Here is a 23,105-nt window from a genome sequence, read left to right on the forward strand (position 1 = left end):
ACAGGTTTACAGTACAACCTCCTGCACGGAGCTACAGTCTTTATCAGTGCAGGAGAGGCAACGATTGAAATCAGATAAATAACAATAACACAGACCACCACCAAATGATAAGTTAGAACAGGCAAGGGCCAAAACCACTTGGATTTTTTTTTCTTAACAGCGCTGTACCCACAGAAAAAGAAAAAAAAAGAAGGTCTAAAACATCTTTTATCACTCTTTGTACAGCTATACAGTACATTTATCTGACCACTTTAGCAATCCACAAGCTACCAGGGCATTTTTAACCAACACCAATAGTTTACACGGTCCGGCTGGAGGAAAAGAATCCGCGGGAACCAAAAGAACGCGACGGTGACTCCGGCTGAAACGGTGCTCGGAGCGGGTTGGGGCCGTCAAAACCGGGTCAAAGAGGCCTCGCTGAGCCGGACGGGTGAGCGTGGAAACGAGCGGGTTGGAGAGGATGAGGAAGACGTCTATGAGGACGACAGGTCCCACCAACATCTGCGTTTGACCCCCCCAGTTCTGCAGACCGCTGCTCTCGATGGTTCCCCCCCCCCGCGAAGGTTCCTTTAAACGAACCTGTACACCCAGACCGGCCCTTTGGGACGGATCCGTCCCGCCCCGGTTCTCCTGGAGCCACAGTGGATGGACGGCTGCTCCTGACATCCCAATGAGGTAAAGACACACTCACATCACCGTCCTGAATCCTGAGCGATAAAGTGCTTCCAAACTTGCAATAGTTCATTTAAATGCGAACGCGACACGAACCCAAACGGTGGAATGAGGCGTAAATCTGACCGTGACGGAGGCGAAAAGTACCGAGTCGTGATAAATAACCGCTAGATTTGATAGATTTGTGATAAGTACAGAAATATAATATCTCTCTGGCTGCTTGAGTCCTTGTTTGGAATGTTTGATTCACAGACTGATGTTGGACAAACTGGGTCACTTGAACAGAACTTTGACACATTAGCAATACAAAGAGATCAACAGATGAAATAAACACACACACACACACACACACACACGCATACACACACACACACACACATACATACACACACACATACACACACGACTGTGTTTGTGCTGAGTGACTTACTAGTAAAATTGTGAGACTGTGCTCTGTAGATCCACTTTGAGTGCTCTCATGTGCCCTCAGAACACACACACACACACACACACACACACACACGAACACACACACACACTGGGAGTAAACTGTGATGTGATTACATCTTTTTCAAAGATTGTCTCATGCTTCTTTTCAAACACTGTGTGTGTTAAACAGATGACATTAATGAGTAAAGACGTGGTCTCTCTCTCTCTCACACACACACACACACACACACACACACACACACACACACATAGATGCTGTGTTGGTTTGACTCTCGTGAGCACATTTCTGGATGTTTTAGCTTAAAAAAAAAAAACCAAACTCACGGGACGATTGTGTCACATGACCACCCCGGGATCACATGACCACCCCGGGATCACATGACCATCGAGGAAGGCTCGTCCCAACACACCAAAGTGCCTGGCGGTGAGGTTAACAGTAAAGATCCACCACAGACGACATTGAAATCGGCTACAACGCTGCGCAGGATACCGCAGGTGGAGGATTGTGGGTAATTTGCATCACTGATTATCGTCAGTATTGCACCTTTTTCCTCTATTTGTCTAATCCATAATCTCATTTTCAATCCCTGACAGTTGTCGGCACACGTTTCCTTCCAAATGATCTCGTTTCACAAGAGTGTTTTTCTTTTGTTTTCCTTTTGAGCGAACGGCGAGGAAGCTTCGAACACACGACCGTGACGGACCGGGCCGACCCGCGTTGGGTCGGTGGAATGTAGCAGCGATTCGTCTAGAAAGCAATGCAGATTCAGGATAAACCCAGACCTCCGTGTTACACTTTTGAAACACTTCTCTCTAAGTTGCTGCTATTCAACCAACTGATTTGTCCGATGCAAAAACAAACCGACCCCCCCACCCCAACCGCACCCCCCCCCCCCCCCCCACCACCACCAGCACAGAGCTCTTTTTTCCACATTGCTTCCTGAGACAAATGGAGGTCGAAGTGGTAGGATGGCGTGAAAAGACATGAACTGATAACAGGGCACCGAGGTCAAAGTAAACCGGAGGTTCTGTCCCGTCCACACACAAACATGTCAGAACACATAAAGAAAGCGTACCTACAGGGCCCAACACTGGTTTGTGTCTCTGCGCGTGCGCCTGCCCCAGTACACCACTGGGAAGGGCTCGCCACGGGCTGGCCCGGGCTCAGTTCTGCTGCAGGATCAGGCTCTCCAGCTCGTCTGCCGAGCGCAGCAGGAACGCAGCCGACTCTCGGTATCCCGCGATCAGCTGCCGCACCGCCGTGACCTCCGGGGGGCTTAGCTGGGCCGAGGCGCCGCCGCCGCCGCCTCCGCCTCCTTGACCGTGACTGTTTGTGCTGGACGAGTTTGGGCCGATGGACTTCATACTCAGATCCGTGGGACCTGCCGGGAGAAGTTGAGGGTTAGCATGCTAGCGCCGTGAGGCTGACGCTGAGTTCGCCTCGGCTAAATGCTAAAGCAGCTCACCGTTGGTTTGTGCGGCACCGGTGTTCTGGGTGCCGGCAACTGTCGCGTACCCTCGCAGGGTGTAGTTGAGGCCTCCGTTGGTGTAGAGCTGGTCCTGGGCAAACGCTGCCCCAGAGATGGAGAAGCCTGACGGGGCCACGGAGACGGGGTCCCTCAGGTTTGACTTGTCCACCGGTGCCGATTCATCCTGGCCCACAAAAACGGACTGATTTAGCCTCGCCGCTGACGACACAACTCCGAACGCGGGTATTAGCGACATTTACCGTCGCCGGGTAGACGTCAAGGCGCATCCTCTTGGCAGCATTTCGGGATTCGTTGTCGCAGGCAGCGGCGAGGATGTTCTCGGCGATGGCGGAGGTGAGGTGAGGAGGTGTCGGTCGGATCTGCTGGCGACACAGCGTGAGACTCTGCCTTTCCAGGGTCCGAATGTCTTTCCAGGTTAGCATTCTTACCTCAAAGCCGCCTTTTTTCATGCGGCGGCAGGATTTGAGGTAGGTGCGGATGCGTTTGCGCGAGCGCTCCTGGAACTCTGGGAACTGGCGGCTGCAGGACTCGATGATGGCCTGGATCTTCTCCTTGGGCTGCTTGGATATCGGCACCATGCGGTCCAGATTCTCATCCACGAAGAGACGCACAAACATCTAGCGGGCGGGGGGGGGGAGCGGGGATGTAGAGCAGAAAAATGGGACAGGGGCGAGAGAGAGAGAGAGATACGGAGGGGGGTGAGTGACGGACGAAAACAAAAGAGGATGGGGGAGCATTAGAGGTGGAGTGGAAGGAGAGAGGATAAAGCAGGAGGGGGGAGGTGATGGAAATGGAATCAGACCGGCTGTTTGTTTCTTCAATCAGCTGCAAACCGAATGATTTTTTTTAACAGATTCAGGTTAAAAACCAACAACTGGACGGCGCCTCTAATCTGACATTTGTTATAAACGTGTAACAAATATTCCAGTTTCCTTTTTACAATGTTTTAACGGTTTTTCGGAGCTCCAGAGGTTCAAAGAAACAAGCCCGAGCGCCGACTTACATTGAAGGCTTTCAGCCTCTCGGGGTCCATGCCCTCGGCGTCGTTGATCTTGTCGCTGTCATCGTGGTCGTCGTGATCGTCGTCGTCGTCGTCGATGATCTGCGCCCGGCCGGAGGACAAGTCCTCGGCGCTCATTCCCACGTCAGTTTTCACAGAGTCGTAGCTCCCTGAGCTGTACGGCGGCGACTGCAAAGGTCGGAAGGAGCCAAAGAAAATGACGATTGAGCGATATTGTCGAGTCCGTTACTCCAAAAGTTAAGAGGGTCTTACCTTGCTGGGATAGTCTGCTTTGACTGGGTACTTCCTGTTGGCGTCCGCGGTGTACGAGTTGGGGGGCGAGCTCCCCGCGGGCAGCAGTCGCTCGCTTAGATTGACCATCTGCTGGTCCTCTGAGGACGACGAGGGCGAGGTGGTGCTGAAATCCAGGGGAGCGCTCAGCCCATTTTCTGCCACCTCCATATAGGGGGCCCCACCATCTGGGGGGTTCCCAGCCGCAGCCAGGGCCTCCGGCGAGGTCAAGGCCGGGAGCCTGTTAGCGCCGCTGCTCTCCGACGAACTGTCATCTGTCCGGGATGAAAACCAAGGCGGAGAGATGAGGCTCACGGACATTTGCTATCAGCTAGCTCACATGTGGTTGCGCAAGAGCCGAGCCACAGGGGGAGGGGCTTCCCTGCCCCACCTCGCAAAACAGTTTAAGACGGTATCGGGGTCAACTGTCAGGATGAATGAAAGTTAGGGGAGACGGGGAAGGGAGGGGATCTGAGGAGATGAAGAGTGGGGAGGGTGAGGATGGGCGGGAGCAAAAACTTCCTGGGTAAAAATAATGGGACTGGAGACATAAGAAGAGGGACCCCTCCCCCTTTAAAATACACGATCGATTATCCAAGAAATGAATCCATCCTTCTTTCTTAAGTCTTCCGTAATGATTTCTAATCTCTGTGGGATGGCATCGGCCTTTGTCCCACTTCCCAAAGCCCTGTACCCTGAGAGGAAAGGGGTGCAGGGAGGATTGGGGCTGCGGTGGTGTCCCACCCCCTGGAAGAGTGGATTTGTTTGGATTAGTCCACTAAGAAGGAGACAAGCTGTTTCCTGCATCGCTCCAAATCTGCCTCCCGCTACGCACAAGCTTACCTTAATATTCTGGGATGAACCAACAATACGGACAATATCGGTACCCGTGGGGGCACCTATTCAATGTGTGGTCCTCTTACCTTCCTCTTCTTTAACGGCGGCCTTTGGGTTGCCGACTCCATTAGGCGGACTGGGATGAGGCACTGGGGGCTGCTCAGCCGTGACCCACGTGGGCTCGGCGTTGTTCATGTCCTCGCTGCTAACGGAGCTGTCATCCTGCGGCGCGTTTGGGGGTAGAGCAAAGAGATGTGTTAGCTAAAACAGCAGTCTTTAATCGAGCGTCTGCATGTTTGCTGCACTGGCAGTGAAATGACAAGGCTAATGACAAGGCTAATGACAAGGCTAATGTGCTAATGTTCAGTGTAGGGAGATTTGGTGCCATCTAGTGTTGGCACGGCAGATCACAGGGATTGAATATCCATCCTAAACCACCTACGGGGGTCAGTGAAGAGCAAATATGGACAGGTTACATTTGTCAGGCGTTACTCCCATAAGAACCATTTCTGGAAAAGCTTATGCATCACGTTACTGTGTCAGTCAAGGAAAAAATGGCACTTCAGATTGATTCCAATTAATTCTAAGAACCACGCTGGAATCCAGAAGCCCCCGTGTTGACCAACACACTTATTTGCGCCCTGCTTCCAGCCTCAAACGTGGCCGTAAACACGGGGGTTAGCGGGTTAGGATTAGCAAAGGAGGGCGGAATAATCTTTCATTCCCCGGCTGAGCTTTTCCCTTCAAACTACAGAAACCATCTCGGGCTAAATGGTGTCATCCTTCTGCCCCCCCCCGTGCACGACGCCATGTATCAGCTGGCAGGAGCGAAGCTACCACAGCGTGATGGAATCAGAGCAGAAAACGCATCTCGTCATCTCATCATTCCCCCCGCAAGAGCACCGAAATGGGCCTAATCTCCCGGGAATATGCACGCGCCCCTCAGTAAGAGGTTTTGGAGGGGGGGCCAAAATGCTCAGTGACAGCTCCATTAGGTACCAAGTGAGCATTACAGAGGGAGACAAGGGGGGGTTGGGGGTATGTGGGGGGGTTAATTACAGTTTTCAAGTGCTGGGAAATGTCCACACTTTGGGGAAGTGACAAATTTGGGGAGGGATTCGAACCTGCAGCCACCCCAGCGCCCAGAAGTGTTTCACGGTAAACTTTAGTGTCCCGACATCACATGTTCAGCTCTAACATCACCTGACGCGTCAACACTCAGAGTCACCGAGCTAACGACTTAAACGGAGCAAGCCGACGGCGGAGGGACCCTCTGACCGCCGCCTCGCAGCCCTTGCACGGATGCGTCCGACAGTCCGCCATGCGTTCGGTGGTACTCACCTACAAATCTCAGTCTGGGTCTGGATAATCCCAATCAGGCCCGAGCGGGGGACGCGGTCAGCGTCACGGGGAGAGACTGACAGTGACGGAGGCGCTCTGACTCTTTCGGTCACACTCACCCGTGGGGAGTGGTCTCGGTGTGACGTCACCCCCACTTTCCTAATCCTCATCTCAGCTCCTCCTCCCAGCTGATGAGAGGACCCCTCTCATTCTCTAACACCGAATTAAAAGTTATCCCTCCCCCCCCCCCACCGCAGCCACGAGGAGCCCGAAAAAGCAAATAATCACATCGGCTGTCGATACTAGTTGGATTAGAGTGAAGAGCAGATGTCATCCGTGGGCTGGCTTTAATCGAATAACCTGTCAGGACGCTGATCTGCCCCTGCCTGCTGAGAGAAGAACTCACCCTCTCGGTGGACGTCCTGCACTGCAGTTTCATTTGCTTCAGGTAGGTGGCAGTAAGGGGCATGTTGTAGTCGATGAGGTCCGGGACCAGCGACGTGGGCCTGTCGTTTTCTGTCAAGACGCAATATCAAATGTTGATATAGCAGATGGGGGGGGGGGGGGGGAATTTAAATATTAAACTTTACAAACGATCTCTTTTTATGAAGCACACACACACAAAGCTTAGGCAAAGAAAACACCCTAAGATAAAGTTTCAAATCGTGAACGCATGCTCTGAAAAAATAGGTCTACGACAGCTTTTGATGCATAAAGTACTTTGGTTTTGATAATTACCCGGGGAATTGTCTGATTCTGGGGCTATTACTGTGGGAAATGTGATGCTGACTTAATTAAACAGCTCAACAACTTACCAAACCCCTTATTTGGGAATAATTATGAAAATGAAATTTTGATTTAACCAAATGATCGCAGAATGAAATGTGAAGCCTCAAGCCAAAGCAGTGTCATATTTGTTTGGAGGGTTTGAAGGCAAATTGAAAACTGATACAATAAATAGAACACAAAGAGGGAAAAAAAAATAATCATATAGAATTGTAGCAATGTCAGTGCTGCCTGCAGTTCTAACACCGGCCACTAGAGGGACCATGTAGTCGAGAGGGTCAAAGATGTGGAGCCTTTCTGACATCATGGCTTATCCATGCACGCGCTCGTGCACACGCACACCCAGACTAATGAGATAATCAGTTCAACTGATTGGGTGGCGGGTTAAAAAAAAAATCACTCTTTTTGTCAACATTTCTCTAGATCTTTTGGCATCACATTCTATATTATAGTATCTTATACCGGTGACGGTGGCTTTAAGAGACAACCAGTAAAATTACGCCGTTAAACGTGGATCAAAATGTAGCAATTAACTCTGTCCTCTCTTAAAGGTTAGTTTCAAAAATGTCACATATCGATTAAAGTCCCGGATTAGCGGACCGTCCGGCGGGTCGGGGCGTGCGTGCGAGGCGTTACCTTTGAACTCTGCCGTGCTGGGGTTGATGTGCATCCTCTTCTGACACTCTCCACAGCTCATTAGGAAGCGAGTCACCGCCTCCCTGGGCAGGAAGGCGTAGGTCTCGGCGATCTGTGCCAGCGGAGCGAGCGGAGGAGAGTGGGTTAAAATGGCAGCAGCGGCTCGCTGAGCACATGTGTGCAGGTTTTATTGTGCTGTGCAAGAGGGAAAGTTGGGAGTTGGGGGATTCTGCGTTATCTCCGCGTGACATGAGGAGGAATTAAGCCCCCCGGGCGCCGTCTCATGCCTGCGGATGGCCTGGTTTCAGCTGCGGCCCTGCACATATTTCCACTCTCAGACCTAAACGGCGCCTTCGTTCCCTCCCCTCCTCTCCTCGCTCAGGTGCTGCTGGCTCATCTGCACCTCTGTCTCAGCCACCCTCCTCTGATCACCACCCTCCGGCGTTTCCCTGCAAAATGCGACCTTCACGTGACCATGGGGACTCAGCGGGGGGGTGCCCACCCCCACTGGCCTGCCATCGCCGCCTTTGCCAAGCCCTCACCCCACCCCTCATTGCCCCTTGGGGGCTGCTGAGAGAGAAAGGCCACCCAGAGGAGCGTGCACCTCCCAGAAGGCCACAGTGACAGTTCCATATTATGCCCTGCCCCAATGATGCTGCCTCCTCAAAAGGGTACACTGTATGAGACGTGACAGGACCTCTCTACGGGGCAGGAAGAACTGGCTCCATGATTATTATTATTTTTTTAGTCCTGAGGCTCCGGAGGGAAGGGAACAGGGGTACCAAAGTCCTGCTAACCCCCCCACCCCCTCCCGACAGGGTTCTACGGCTTCTCGCAAAGCCTTTTGATTTGTCAGGACACCACAGCCGACACCTTCTCTGCTGCCTTTGTTCCAGAGACGTGTGCAAGTATTTTCCCGGTTAAGACGGTTCGTGGTTCCCTTGGAAACTCCCGATGCTAAAAATGATACGTTCAGGAGGCAGCATGCTTTCACGTTTAAAATACATGACTAAAGACGTCAGTTCTGCTGTTCTCTGGGTTTGCTTGCATGATTTGGGGGGGCTTTTTTTGCTTCCATAACCTCTGTGTTTTCTGTTTTTCTTTATGGTCTGGCTGAAAGACGCTACCAGTGAAAACAACCCCGGCCACCTGGTGGCAGCAGAGAGAAAATACCGCCCAACAAACAAGCCACCACTCACTGTTGCGCCGCTTCCAGCACATGTAAACTTACCGCCTTATAGGTTTTCTTCTGGCCTGCGTGCTTGGGCGCCCTGCCGGGGTCGGCCCCCATCTCCACGTGCATGGCATAGATGATGTCGAAGAAGTCCTCCACCACCGCCACTCGCTTCAGGGAGGAGTTTTCTTGAGCCGAATTCCCGTCCGAGCACTGAAACACAGCGGGAGACCCGGGTTTATGCGCACGTTCCACCTGAACGCGCCACGTTTGCTCATAGCGTTTATTGTTGACGGTGTCCGTTGAGATGGAATTTGTTGTGAGAAAGGCAGCGACCGTAGTAACGCACGCGTTACAGCGCGTCCGAGGCGCCTGGTCGCCGCGGCGATTAAAAATAACAGTCCACACTTGGAACAGGCCCGACAGTCCCTCCTACCACCACCTCTGGCGCTCATTCTGCCTGACCCTGTCGCCATAGAAACTGCCACTGATTTCTCCCGGGCAGGTGTGCCGGGCAAAGGGTCATGTGACGCGCAGCACAAGTGGGATCGCCAGGACAACAGCCCCCTTCCGCGGCACCGTGCACATGGGATTTTCCTGCTCTCTCTGCATCGGGCCCTCCTCGCACTTTGTTCGACGAGTGTGCGAGTCACCATCCCAGGGAGGTGAATGATTTAATAATTTAGTTTGTTTGTTTGCTCTGACTCCCAGACCCAGAGGTCGAGAATTTCCCGGAGGTTGGGGGGGGGGTGTCCTGGCTTGGGAAAGTTGTCCCCCCGGCGTTGACGATTGCACTTTTCCTCCCCTCTTTGACATTTCATCACACCTCCCATGGATCTGAAATCTCTCCTTTTCCCCCGTCCAGCCTCCGCGTCTTCATACCCTAACCTCCGTCCCGTCTTTCTTCCTTTCTCCCCTCCTCTTCCTCCTCCTCCTCCTCCTCCTCTCTCTCCTTGCTCCTGCTCTCCCAAGTGCGAGGTAATGATCGTTGCCATGGCAACTAAAACCAGCTCACCGAGCGGGTTTGTTTTAATCCGACCCCGTCTCTCCCTTTCCCTTTTCAGCCGCTCTCCCCTGTCAGCACGGGCTAAATGTAATGATAATAAATGAAATAATAGCGATCCTCCACCTCATCATCACATCTGTAATCGCACTTGGAGGTATCGTCATCTTTCACCCCGTGACATCACCGCCGCCGCCGCCACCGCCACCGCCGCTGCTGCTGCTGCTGCTGCCTGGGACAATAGTGTCAGGTCCATTCATGCTGGATTTAGATAATCTCATACCACTGTGGGGTGTGCGGCGCACCCACACCGCGGCAGCCTCCTCTGGTGAATTCTCCCCAACAAAACATCCAGAACACACACTCAGATATTCTGCTGAGAAGGTGTTATTACACCAGGCAGCCGCCCTGTGAATCAGTTTGGTGAGGTTGAACTATTTCCTCTGTTTGACCAGTTTAGCCTCGCTCATGGCTACCGAAGAACACAGAATGTGGATTTCTACGGCGCCGGTTACGTAAAGTCCGCAGGGGCCCCTCCCTGCGCCTTTAACCTTTTAGATTGCAAACAGGAGTCAGCACGAGTGGAGTTAAACATTCACCTCAGAAGAGGCTCCGTGTGTGTGTGTGTGTGTGTGTGTGTGTGTGCGTGCGTGTGCTTGTTTGTTTTAAAGTGCAGCACGAATCCACCAGGCAGCCCCGACAGAATCATCTCAGAGGAGAACAGCTGTTGAACAGCGCTCACCAGATATTTGGTCTCATCAGCGGTGCCATTTTTAAAGAGCAAAGGAGACGTGTTCGCGTCCCTGATCGCCGGCAAAACTCTCGCCTTCCTCCTCCTCTTTTCCCTCCTTCCCTCTATCTTTCTAATCCTGGAGGACTTTGCTCTTCCCCAGCCACCGTACAGACCAGCCCCCATCCCCTGTCCCGCACCAAACCACTCTGTTGCTAGGAGACTGGAGGGGTTGAGTCGACTGCCCCCACCCCCGCTGGCAGTCACACACACACACACACACACACACACACACACACACGCTGGAGCAGAGCGGAGCAGTCCTGCACAGAGGCAGGTCAGGAGGAGGAGGAGGAGGCAGCTGGGTCAGAGCGACAGGCCGACGAAGGTGGAAGAAGTGCATCGCGGCACAAATGAGCTCGTCACCGAACAAATATCCATAAATGTGTGAATTTGGCTCCAGGAGACGACGTTGGGAATCTCACCGTTGCGGAAATGCGTGCGCAGGTACTCCCTGTGTGTCCACGTGTGTGCGCGCGCGTGTACAAAAGACAGTCGTGTCAACAGTACTCATGACTCAGATTATCTGACTGCAGATGTGACAACAGGTCATCTGTTCAAGGCCCCTCTTTCCTCTGTAAACCTATCAGCCGGGCTAATGGACACAAAATGGAACAAAGCCTGTGTTGCACGTTCGTGCGTCAGCGTGCATGCATGCGTGTGTGTGTGTGTGTGAAAGGTGTGTATTACTCCCAGTGTCGGGACATAAATCTCTTTATGGAGGTTACGGCCCGGAGACACGCTGTGGACAAAAGGCCACAGGAGGAACTACTCAGTGGTTCTTAGAACATGTAGCACCACCATCAGGGGCTAAAAGGGCTTTTATTATTAGTGTTAGTGGTTCAGGTCCAACTATCAGAACTGTCCTACGGGAGCATCTCAGAAGGGCTCCCCTGGTGGATGGTTGCTGTGAAAGGGGGATTTTCCTGACTGTTGCTACGTCAGGGGGTCAGACTCTGGGTTCAGGTGAAGCGCCTGGAGACAACGCTGATTGTAACCGACGCTGTTTAAATAAAGCAGAAAAAAAAAGAATTTCTGGCACATGATTAATCCAACATAACGGATCTTTGGGAAGTTGGGTAAAATGTGGTTTTTGTGATAATGTGGATGATATTAAGATTGAGTATTTCTGGCAAATAGGCCCCTTTGAGGCAATCTTATGAATATCGATGTTATATTTGATTTATGCATTCAATATTTATCGAGGGAGATCTAGATATTAGAACGAGTTATACAAATGTGCAAAAATGAAATGAAATGTTTTGGATGTTACGTGTCGGGACCCACGGGGACAAAGGCCTGATTGAAGTCAAAGATACAAGAGTTCGTAAGGTCTCCAGGAAATGAACGTCCCAAAGAAATGGAAAATGTGTTTGTGTGAAAGAAGGAAGACGGAGGCGTTTGTGACAGGAAGGCCAGTTTTATATCAATCTTGACCCCTTTCCTTTGTTTTCACCATCCTCCTCTCTCACAGAAGAAAAACCCTTGGTCATTAAATCCACATTAGGTGTTCTACAACGGCTGATTTGTGTGTGTGTGTGTGTGTGTGTGTGTGTGTGTGTGTGTGTTCTCCTCTCGACTACTCCCAGGATTAGAATTATTTGATAGAGTGTGTGACATCTTGGTATCCAGCTGAGCTGCAGACGGTCCCACCGGCCCCGCAGACTGTTGACGTTCCAGCAACGGACGCAAAATGTTATATGCAAATGTCTCCCGCGTACATCGTCACGTCCCCGAGTCCATCTCGCCATTTCCCGGCCATTATCAGACTGTCCCAGTTCGTTAGATGTTGGCCTTGTAAAAGTATTACAAATGACAGAAGCGGAGCGTTATGGAGATTATTGCTCCGTGCGTGTGTGTGTGTGTGCGTGTGTGTGTGTGTGTGTGTGTGTGTGTGTGTGTGTGTGTGTGCAGTGCAGAACTCCAGACTATCTCCCACACAGACAGGGGGGAGGCCCCCGGGCCAGTTAAAAATGGTGTTAATTTCTCCTCCTATGGGAAAGCAAAGAACGGTCTCTCCATGGCAACAGAGAGGGTGCTGAAGGGAGGAAACACAGAGCATGCTATCGCCGACCCCCTCTTTGTACAAGCACACGCGCGCACGTGCGCGCGCACGCACGCACAGCAAACTGCCGCACACACGTGCAGGGACGGGTTTCGTCATCCCGTTTGCGTCCAAAGTCAGAAACCCCAGAAAGATCCTAGTCTGACCTTTACAACGGCAGGTCCAGTCGGCACCGGGGGATTCTGGTTCGGGACGGATGGCGAGCAGGTTGGACGCGCTCGCACGCTTGAGGATCCTGTAGGTGAAAACTGCTGCTGAATTATCTGGCCTGTTTGGACTCTGTGGCCCCTTCCTGAAAGGAGGAGGTCTCGGGGGAGGAAAGGTGGGCTAATTAACCAGATAATAATGAGGATCTCCCTCTTCTGTCCTGGCGCTCGCAGACGTTGAAGGTAGATTTTCCAAGACACAAATTGGGAATTGCAGTTGTGGGCTCCAAACGGTTCCTTAAATCCTCATTATACGACCTTTTGATTCTGTCCTCACTCTTTCAGGCTGCTGCCATTGTTTCATTACCAATTAAGACCAGGATTATTCTTAATTATTCAACTGATCTTTTGTTGTTGTTGGAAACACACTGAATTAAAACTGAAATAAAATGAGTCAGTAGCACGTTCGTCGTCTGTACTTCTGACCTGCTTCTATGTGAATTTTCCCCCTTTTCCCAGCATATTTAACAGGAAATGTGACTAAGTACGAACCATATGTTGCATTTCTCTGGTTCTGCTGCAACACTTCGAAGGATGCCACCATATTTCTGGCTAAATTGACTCTTTGCTGTTGGATTGTGACCTAAGTTTAGTTTGATTGGTAGCAATTATCTCAACTACGATGTTTAGAATCAACCAGGAATCCCTGAACTAGATTTAATTTATAGTTTTACCCCCCCAAAAAACCCAGCCCCCCCCCAAATTTCATAACTGAGCCACAACACAATTAAGGAGGAACATTAAGGAGAAACATTGATTCATTTATTTGTATTTTAGGATTAACCCAGCTATATGGGTATTTTGGGTCAGGCTTGGTTTTCATTGTGCACTCTTCATAAAAGCACGATTTCCCCGCAAAAAAAGCACTTTAAACATCGCGGCGCGAGAACGCGTCCACCTTTGTGCGAGGTGTTTACAGATTTCAGTTGACATGGCAACAAAAAGCAACAGCTTCCAATTATTACATCTTTTTTTCCTTTTTCTTTGCAGCGCGGTCGGCCAAAAGGAAGTACGCCAACAATTTAAGTGTCGCTTTTAAACTCGCCGCACTCGGACACGCTTCATCTCTGCGAGGCCTTGTGGTGATAGTGTGCGCAGCTCGGCGGCGCATCTCTGCCTGTTTCTGGTCCTCCCCTCCTCCTCTGTAGCATCCTCTAATCAGGACATAATGAGAGCTAAACGAGGTTGCATCTCCACACTGAAGGCTGCTGGGTTCTCCGAGCGCGGCGCGGTAACAAGGAGACAGGCGGCAGGACCGAAATGCGACACACAACATGGAAAGAAAATAATTGTGGACGGTGAAAGGAGGCCTCTCTGTCCCAGCACACACTGTAGCTGCCTTGTGTGCTTCACTGACACACAGAAGAGACCCTCTCTGTCTGCACATCAGCCAGCTTCCATCCCTGCCCCCACCCACGCTCCCTCCCGTCATTTAGCCCCATGCATGCCCCCTTACAGAAACTTGGCACACCCTGAGAGCAGCTGCAGCCGGGCTTCCACTGCACAGGCTCCAGAGACACACCCCCTGCCCTGCAGCCGTGTGACCATTATGTGCGCATGTTTGTGTGTCTGTTTGCGTCTGTGTCACTTCTCCACCCAGGATGATCCGCAGTGGAACGAGAGTGGTGTTCCGCAACAGCCGCACGCGTCCGTTCTTTGATTTCGGATCACCGGAAGCGGCTTGGATTAGATAATATTTTGTTTGTTGTTTGAATTTCCCAAGTGGAGCTGAATCAGGGGGGAGGCCTCCCCCTGCCTTGATATTAGCTACAAAGCCCGCGCGCCCGTCTCAATTAGACAACGGGGCACGGGATTCCAAATGTGACAACTGAGGATGGTTTCAGCTCCCGAGGAGTCGGGCTGAGCCCACAAGACAAGAACTGACAGAAGCCAGACACAAAAGCCAATCAGCAACGCCATCTGCACCTGCGGAGACACATCGCACCTGCCCTCTCAGCCCCGGGGGCAGCATGATATTAGAGATCATAGCAGCTTTGTAAAAGGAGTCATCCCAAATCCAAATTTTGCATCATCACAGGTATGACACCTGTGGAGGGATCGGTGCCCTTCCCAATCAAAGCCCCTATAAATGGTCCAGGGAAGTCCCAGAAGGGACGGGGGGAGGACGGGAGAACGGCCCCCCAGAGGCCTGTTGGAGACACCCCACGGGGAGGCGATGTGACATAAACATGCGTGTTGTGTGTCAGGTATTCTTTTGTTTAAAACAACGTTGGAACACGTGCCGTCTTTGCGACATCCGGCGGGATGAGGAGCGTTTTGACCTCCCTCAGACCCCATCATCACATCATCAGGACACATTCGGCGTGTACAGCTCAACTGTGTGCACTGGCTGCGAGCGTGCGTCGCTATCAGTCCCGCGCAGAGCCTTTTGTTTCCGCAACGGTCGCTCACATGATCGCCCAATTACGCACAGCAGCCAGGCTCAACTAAAAAGGGTTTTTTTTCCCTTAATAAAAATATCCCCTTTCAAAGGTACCTTTGAATATAGTCGTGGGGGCTCGGTGTCGGAACGCGCACAATGAGATGCGACAGATGCAGACTATCCTGGGCTGCACAGGTGTTGCCAGAGCAACGAGTGCCTTCGAGCCGCGATTTGCATCCCGCCCAGGACAATGAAAAGTGGGCGCAAACACCGAGACTCCGGCTGGCAGCCGCGCAGCCACGGAAATGACACATCCAGTGCCTTTGGTGACTCGATATCCGAGGAAAAAAATGAGTCGTGCCGTTCGCAGGCGCATTCTGGATACTGGGTTCGGACGGGACAGCCAGGGCGCGCGCGCAATCATTCAGTGGGATTTGAACCCGCTGAGTCGCGCAGCTGAAAAGGTCAATCTGTCACCTTCCAAGTTGCTCTAAATATAATCTAGTCCTCCAAAGAACACACGGGAGTGTCCTGACATACCGCCCCAAGAGCATGCCATTGCATCCGCGTGCGCATACACCACCACCACCACCACCATTATCATAATCGTCATCATCATCATCCTCGTCCTCATCATCATCATATCGGGCTACAGGACCTGAACAAACTAAATGCTGTCAATAGTCGATTAAGTGATGCTTTACGCCCGGCGGCGCACCAAGACTTCGGCCTCACTCGTGAGATGGACATGCATGATAGTCTACCTTTATAGCCGCCACTGCCAGGAGGCACCGGCGTTGCTATGGCAGCAAGAGATGAGAGTAGGGCTGTTCTGGTTGGGATGTGGACAAAGTGGAGCTTTATGGGGAAAGACGAGGGCGAGCCGGGACGGCGAAACATGGTTAAGTTGCCGTTTGAATTATGTGGCACGGTGCGTGTGTGCAGCCCGAAATAAAGACAACTTAAATACGGTGACGGGACATCTAATGGGCACGTACGCGCACACACAGGCACAGAGAGAAACACACGCACACACTTTACCGTTGACTTGACCGGGACGTACAGGACCGGTTTTCCCGGAGCTCCTTTCTTGTTGTGCTCTCCCAACACGTTGGTCCCGACCTGAAATCCTTTAGACTTCACCCAAAATTTAAATTTGGCGTTGATGTGGCTGTTGTCGATGTAAACGCCGTCCGACTCGTCGTTCTGCAACAGCGTTTGCATGATTTTGTTATATTTTCGCCGGGTGACGGTCTTTGTTTTACCGGAGTCTCCGTATGTCCGGAGACACCAGTCCTGAAATTCACTGAACATCTCCGCCTCCAACACGACCGGACTCCGGCTCCTTTTGGGTGCATCCACGCACGCCTTTTTCGTTGCCATCGCCCCCTCTCTCCCTCTTCCCTGGCTCAACCCGTTCAAACAAGCCAGGCTAATAAAGAAAAGACTTGAGCGGGCTGGTTTTTCCTCCTCCGGTTCTCGCCGCTGTCCGGGTTTCTCCGTGTGGGTTCCGGGACGCCACCTCCCTTTTGTTTCCCCGCGAAAGTGATCCGGACAGCAGCACACCTGTTTGCAGAGCCGTGCTGTCCCGAGCCGCAGCAGTAAAAAATGTCACTTCCTCACATCATCGGCTGAGGAGCAGAGAGGGGGGCTGTCCTATCCGCTGAGCGGGTTATCTCCCACCTGTGCGTAAACGGTCTCCACTGAAGGAGAGGCTGGGGTGGGGGGGTCTACAGCCCTCTTTAAACAATAAAAACACCCCCCCTCCAAAAAAAAAAAAAAAAAAGAGAACACACGCAAAAAAAAAAAGAGAACACACGCAAAAGCGTGGAAACACCCGGCGCTTTCGGTTCCTATCGACCTACTTTCTGACAAACACCACTATTTTCGGATGCGGGTCGCTCGAGCCTTAAAAAGGCGCAAACACAATGCGCTCCTGCGTGGCCGCGTATCCGATCAACATGCGCCACCTGGGAGGGCGTCTGAGCTCCTCACACCTGTTTGAATGCGACTCGCTGTGGCTGTCTCCAGCCCACCACATCGGGCTGCCTCGTCTGCAGCACAGCCTGCGGTGCGAGTCACGCACAGGCCGAGTGTCCGATTGGGAGACGCGGAAGCCTGCGGGAAAACACACGTTCGTCCGGCTTGTATGAGTGGCTCCAGGTGCGCTGCGGTCTAATCAAAATCTGAGGCGACCTGTTGTGTTAAACTACAAGTGTGTATAAATTGGAATAAACTTTACAAAACGGGGCGGCTATCAGGGAAACGCGTGAAACCACCTGACGCTGCCAAGTTGGAAAACGAAATAAGCTTTCATGTCAAGGCTGAAAGGGTCGCGAAAACTGCGTGTGTTGTGCTTTATTTCTTTGTGTGTGTGCACGCGCGCGCGCGTGTGTCAGACTCCCCCCTGGCCTGTGCATTACAGGGCCATACTGCTGCTGCTGCTGCTGCTGGTGACTGCTGCTGTTGCCATGACAGCAGCGCAGCAGTCTCCGGCCGTGCAGAGGGTGAGTGGGATGCCCCGTCCTCATCTCTTCATCCTGACTCAGACAACGGAATGCTGGACAAAAACGACCCCACCCCGGCGCACAGAAGAAACCCCGTGTGCGCGAGTCGCTGTGTGTGTCCGCACGTATGTGCGCGTGAGGCCTTTTAGGGTCGTTTCGTCCCATTTCATCATTCGGTTCCGTTTTGCATCTGTTCGCAGGACTGGCCTGGATGCAGGGGCCACCCCCACCCCCTTTCCACCCCCCGAGGGAGGAAACAGCTGCACATTGCTTTTATTTTGAAAGGTTTACAGTCAAGATGTGAGTTCGATGATGAAAAGCTGCAAAAGGGTTAAATGCTTGTGTGTAAACTCAAACAGCCATTGTTGTAACCGAGTTGTGACCTTTAAGACTGTTTCAAACTGTTTTTCCTATTAGAATTCCAGACTGGGTGGACGTTAAAATTCTTAGAGGAAAACTTCTGAGACTAATTGAGAAACTTGGAAAAAAAAATGAAATTATTAATTAAACTCAGAATACTGGGGAGACAGTTGAGTAATGCACAAAATCATTGGTGAGGAAGAAGGAGGGAGCTTTTTTTCCATGATTTTTACATTACTAAAGTAAATCATGTTCATACCTTTACGTGAACGTGCATGCTCACGTGCACAGAGATCATCCTCCAGCAGAACTGGCTGTCAGACCTGCGGGCAGGGTCACGCCTCCTCACTCCTAATGGGGCAAAACTGCTGTAATTGCACTCCCAATCCCCCACCGAGGTGCACGGTGGGGGGGACAATTCCTGTCCTGGAGGGTGGTGAGACGGGCTGTCTCACATGGAGGTGGCCAACGTTCAGAAATAACAAGCGCCTCAAGTGCAGCCTGGTGACACAATCAGAGGAATTTAATACGAATCAGGTTAAATTTCTCCACAACATCAACAACAAAAGCGTTACGTAGTTATAAGTCTTCTTCATACCACTGCTGGCTTTATTACCGTGGCAACAAATGACTTGTTTGGTATTGCACAGATATTTCCCCCCAAAAAATAACGTTTAAGTTCATTTGACTTCACGTCATTTTCTGTGATTTTTAAATATCTTTTTGAAAAATGGCCTCTGTTGCCTCTTTAGAGCTGTAGCACATTTTGAAGTGATCATTCTTTTGTACATAGCTCAGTAACTAAACTTCCAGACGTGCGTAAAGTTAATCTCCTCAGAAATTTCTACACAGCTGACAAAAAGCCGACCGGTCAGTCCTCTTAACATGAACAAACTCTTGTCCTTTAGGTGTCGACAGCATCAACGGGGCTGGAGGGGGCAGTGGGGTGGGTGGTTGGGGCGCTGGGGGCGCTTCAAACCCAACAGACAGACAGTGACACAGAGCTGCGAGTGTTAGACTGAATGAGAGGGGCAGACGCACTGTGAGGGGGAGAGAGGATGAATCAGCCTCAGTTAGGCCAACAACTTTACCCTGATTGGCCGCCGTTGATCCAACTAGACCGATAAAGTATGAGTGACGTTTGAGAGGTGCTGCCCCCTAACGGTGGAGCCGGGAGATGCAGCCTCCTTTGTGCCTCCTGACACGGAACCGTCCCAGACCAGATCCTCAGCGTGGCCCTGCCCCAGAAAACTGCGGGGTTTTAATTGGCTTGGTTGTACACATAGATTTTTACAGAAACAATCTGGTTCAGGCTGGTCCGTTAACATTCCATGTTTCAGTTGTTTTATTCAAGGCTGTTTAAATAGAGCCCACGAACATACAGGTGCTGGGTTCAAATGTATTCTTTGGCATTTTGAGCCCAGGAGCTGCAGTATACACACAAAGTAAAGAATAAAATCCTAGTGATTCTTATGAAGAGGAAAAACATCTCCAAGGCATTTAAACAGTACGAAGGCCAAAGGGATTTTTGAACAATAGCAGCCCTAAAGATTCAACCTCAGTACTGAAACATCCATAATGCTCCTCAACATCTTTTTTTTTTTTCACTTTTGTGAACTCCCTCTTTCACTCTCTCGTGTTCTTTAATACCGCGGAGAAGGTGCGTGCTCAGACAACGACAACAGTGAAGATCAGCCAGAAGTTGCGTTGGGGTCTGACATGGCGTGGGGCTGCAGAGCGACATGAACACACACTGACAGCCTTATGGGACCATGAGGCAGAGAGGAAGGGAGCTGAGGGTCAGGGCCCGGGGTGGCTACAGGCCATCAGGACGGCGCAGCCAAGGAGATGACAGGATGGGCACACTGTCACCATGGAAACACAAGCGGTCCAGGCAAATCATGGCAACTGGTATCTAAGTAACAGGAAACGACGGACCGTAGAGGGCGATGAAATTGGTTAATCATGAGGAGAGAGAGAGCAAGAGATGTGGGGAGGAGGGACAATGAGGAGGATATCAGGGCAGTAGCACCCCCTCTCCGGAGGAGCGGGGGTGCGACTGGCCCATCCCCTCCACACACGTGCACCACACTGACACCAGATTAGAGAGAGCTGGAGAGGAGCCGCCACCCTTCTCTATCATTTTCTTTGTTAATCCATGGGGGGGTGTAAATGAATGCGTGCACCAGGAGGAGAGGAAATTGAGAGGAGCTACTCTCCTGTTAAAGCAGGGCCACAAACGAGGGGGGGGGGGTATTCTTTAAATATGACCTATGATGGACTGATGAGCCCTCCAGGGTGAATTTGCGCCACTCTGGTCACTGCTGGGATATCCTCAATGAGAAATAAGAAAAAAATTGGAATTTAATTAGTCTTTTTCCTTGAAGGGCTTTGCATATGGTATTTTTCATGAAGCTGAGACAACCTGATGAACTTTAATCGAAATTAAAGGACACAGTAGCTCCTCAGAGTTCACCTTCTGTTACCTGTGTGTGGTTCTTAATTGATACTGACATTTTAATTCAGGTTCAACTTTAAGTTGTCTTGTAAGCTGAATAATACAGAAGGGAGGTGCAAGCTGCACAGAAGGTCACATAAAGAACAACAAGGTCGCACAACTAGAACACTTTTCCCAGCTAGCGGATTAAACGAGTCCTCGCCTCAGGTCTGTTCTACTGGCCTTCCTGTGGGATCATCTCTCTGTTAGCTGTTGAGATAGCAGATTTAATCATCGAGGAATCCAATGTGATCCTATAAAAGGCTCTAAGATAGAGATGAACTTAGAGAATGAAACAGCTTTCTGCTGTTTGATGAAGCTTTAGGCCGACTTTCCAGATCGCTCCTCAGCTGCCTGGCAACTTTTGATTAATTGCTTTAATTTCACCGGCTGCAAAAAGCATCTGTTTTCTCTGAAAAACAAATGAAAGGTTTGTGTTAGTTTACCATTTTATGTGGCTCTATTATGCAGCAAGAAACCTGCCAAAAAGATGTATAATATATGATTCTAAGCATTGGCATCGATCACTAAAACTTTAGATTTCAAGAAACCTTTTCAACATGATTTGTCAATTGTGGTGACAATTAGAGATCTCCTGTTTAATTTCTCCATCATTAAAACTTAGAGTATCAACAGCAGGTCTGAGGGTTGACTGTCAGTAACTCAAGACTCTCAGATCTGCTTTATCCTTCAGTGAAAATCCATTTACATGATCGGTTGAAGTGCAATAAAAACATTTAACGTGTTCAGCCTCAAGGTTCATATGAGAAGAACTCTCAAGGCTTTTTTTTTCAGACAGCAGAAGTTGTGTTTTGTCCCAACTACTGTGGTCTGAGAGGCTTCGTGGGGCCCAGAGGAAACAGATTGTGCTTGTGACCCTTATCTTTGACTCAACATCTGCTTCTTAAAGGGTGAGCTCAACAGAACAAATGCTGCCATTGCTGTGAAACATAAAAAGGCCTCGATCTCCTCTCCTCTGGATCTCCACGACCTGCTGGTTTCCAGTCTGAACCAGCCTGTCAGGACCACCTGTGTTTGTGGCCTGGATCACCAGCCAGTGCAACCCCTTCTTGACAACCATAGTGAGTAAAGACTCACAGTCCCTGCTGCCCCGACACTCTACAGCTCTTTTTCATGGCTTTCTGATTGTTTGCGTCATTCTTAAACTGCCCCCTGCAGCTGCACCGGCATCCACTTTATCACGGCTGCGTAAATCATTTGATTGCACCTGTCAGGCTGTGTCCTCTAATCCTGATCCACCAACACACTGACCTTTGCCTCCCTTTTCCTTCTCCATTTCAAACATTTCTTCCCTTTTTTTCTCTCAAGACTTCTTGTTTTTACTTCTGCTTTGCACATTGATGGTGTTTTGTTTGTTAAAAGACTTTAAGACCTAATATAAAGTATAAAAGATAGAAAAAAATTAAGCAGACATGTTTTACCAATGTTAGGCAGCTCTATTCTGGATCAATTGTTCTTTAGTGACAGGTTCTGTACCCCGGTCCTACAAGGTGGCAGGGATTAAACCATTCTTAAAAAACCATCACTGAATCATGAGGTGTTTCAGTCAGGCTTTAGAGCTCATCACAGCACAGAAACAGCACTTCTTAAAGTTACTAATGATCTTCTTATAGCTTCAGATCATGGACTGGTCTCTATGCTGGTTCTGCTGGACCTCAGTGCCCCTCTCCCCTCCAGCCATCAACAGGAGGGTCCCCCTACATGAGCCTGGTCCTGCTCAAGGTTCCTTCCTGTTAAAGGGGAGTTTTTCCTTGCCACCGTTGCCACTAAAGAACAGAGGTCAGGCCCTGGGATTCTGTAAAGCACCTAGAAACAATTTTGATTGTAATAGACGCTACATAAATAAAGATTGATCGATTGATCGATTGATTGAGACATACTGTCAGCAGCTCATCCATAGTCTATCATCACGGGTCTTCTTCAGGGTCCCACGCTGGAGTTTTTGTCCACACATTTTATTCCCAGCTTGGCTTTACTGCCACCAAGTGGCCCCCCATAAAATCGAGTTATGGTAAATTACAAGTGAGACATATTTAATACTAGTAAAGGTGAAACGGAGTCCACAACAACTTGTCCTTCCCAGCTCAGGTGCATGAAAACTGCCTCTGTCGAGGTCACTCAAGCTTTCCATATTTAAAGCTTGGACATTTATATTGAATGTCTGCTCAATGGAGGAAAGTCAGGTCACACTCTGCTCTGATGGCCCTGCCCACTGGGAGTGTGGCCCAGAGTCAAACAATGCCTCCCTTGACCTTATGACCCTGGTCTAGGCTAACAGTGTGGTGACCCTGCAGCTCCCATTGTTTCAAAAGGTCCAGCAGTGTCTTAATGATGGCATCACATCTGGGGATAGCATTGTTTTAGTTCTATTAAAGCTGTATGTCACACTAAAAGAGCAATTTCAGGGACTTTACACCGAAATATTGTTCTACACACACAGCAATGTGGACAAGTGCAGTGAGACCCACAGCCTCAGTGGTCCTCGCTCCAAACTTTTACTTACATTTAGTCACAGAGTGCGAATCATAGAATTAACAATTATCATTGTTTTCGACTGAAATTAAAGGGTCAAATTGACTAACGAGCGTCTGGTTTC

The 23,105-nt window shown here is 50.4% G+C and overlaps 1 protein-coding gene across 1 annotated transcript; it reads right to left on the reverse strand.

The window, feature by feature from the left end:
- Positions 1 to 2,011: 2,011 nt before the first annotated feature.
- Positions 2,012 to 16,835, reverse strand: nol4la (nucleolar protein 4-like a). The gene is made up of 11 exons (XM_057040625.1): positions 16,166 to 16,835; positions 8,735 to 8,890; positions 7,504 to 7,615; positions 6,488 to 6,597; positions 4,827 to 4,962; positions 3,886 to 4,178; positions 3,616 to 3,801; positions 3,041 to 3,229; positions 2,852 to 2,971; positions 2,589 to 2,775; positions 2,012 to 2,504 (listed from the first exon to the last, which is right to left on the reverse strand). Exons 1-11 carry the CDS (start codon positions 16,505 to 16,507, stop codon positions 2,287 to 2,289), a joined length of 2,049 nt encoding a protein of 682 aa, XP_056896605.1. The 5' UTR covers positions 16,508 to 16,835; the 3' UTR covers positions 2,012 to 2,286.
- Between the last annotated feature and the right edge of the window lie 6,270 nt (positions 16,836 to 23,105).

Source organism: Takifugu flavidus, chromosome 8, assembly GCF_003711565.1.
Source record: "Takifugu flavidus isolate HTHZ2018 chromosome 8, ASM371156v2, whole genome shotgun sequence".
Taxonomy (NCBI): domain Eukaryota; kingdom Metazoa; phylum Chordata; class Actinopteri; order Tetraodontiformes; family Tetraodontidae; genus Takifugu; species Takifugu flavidus.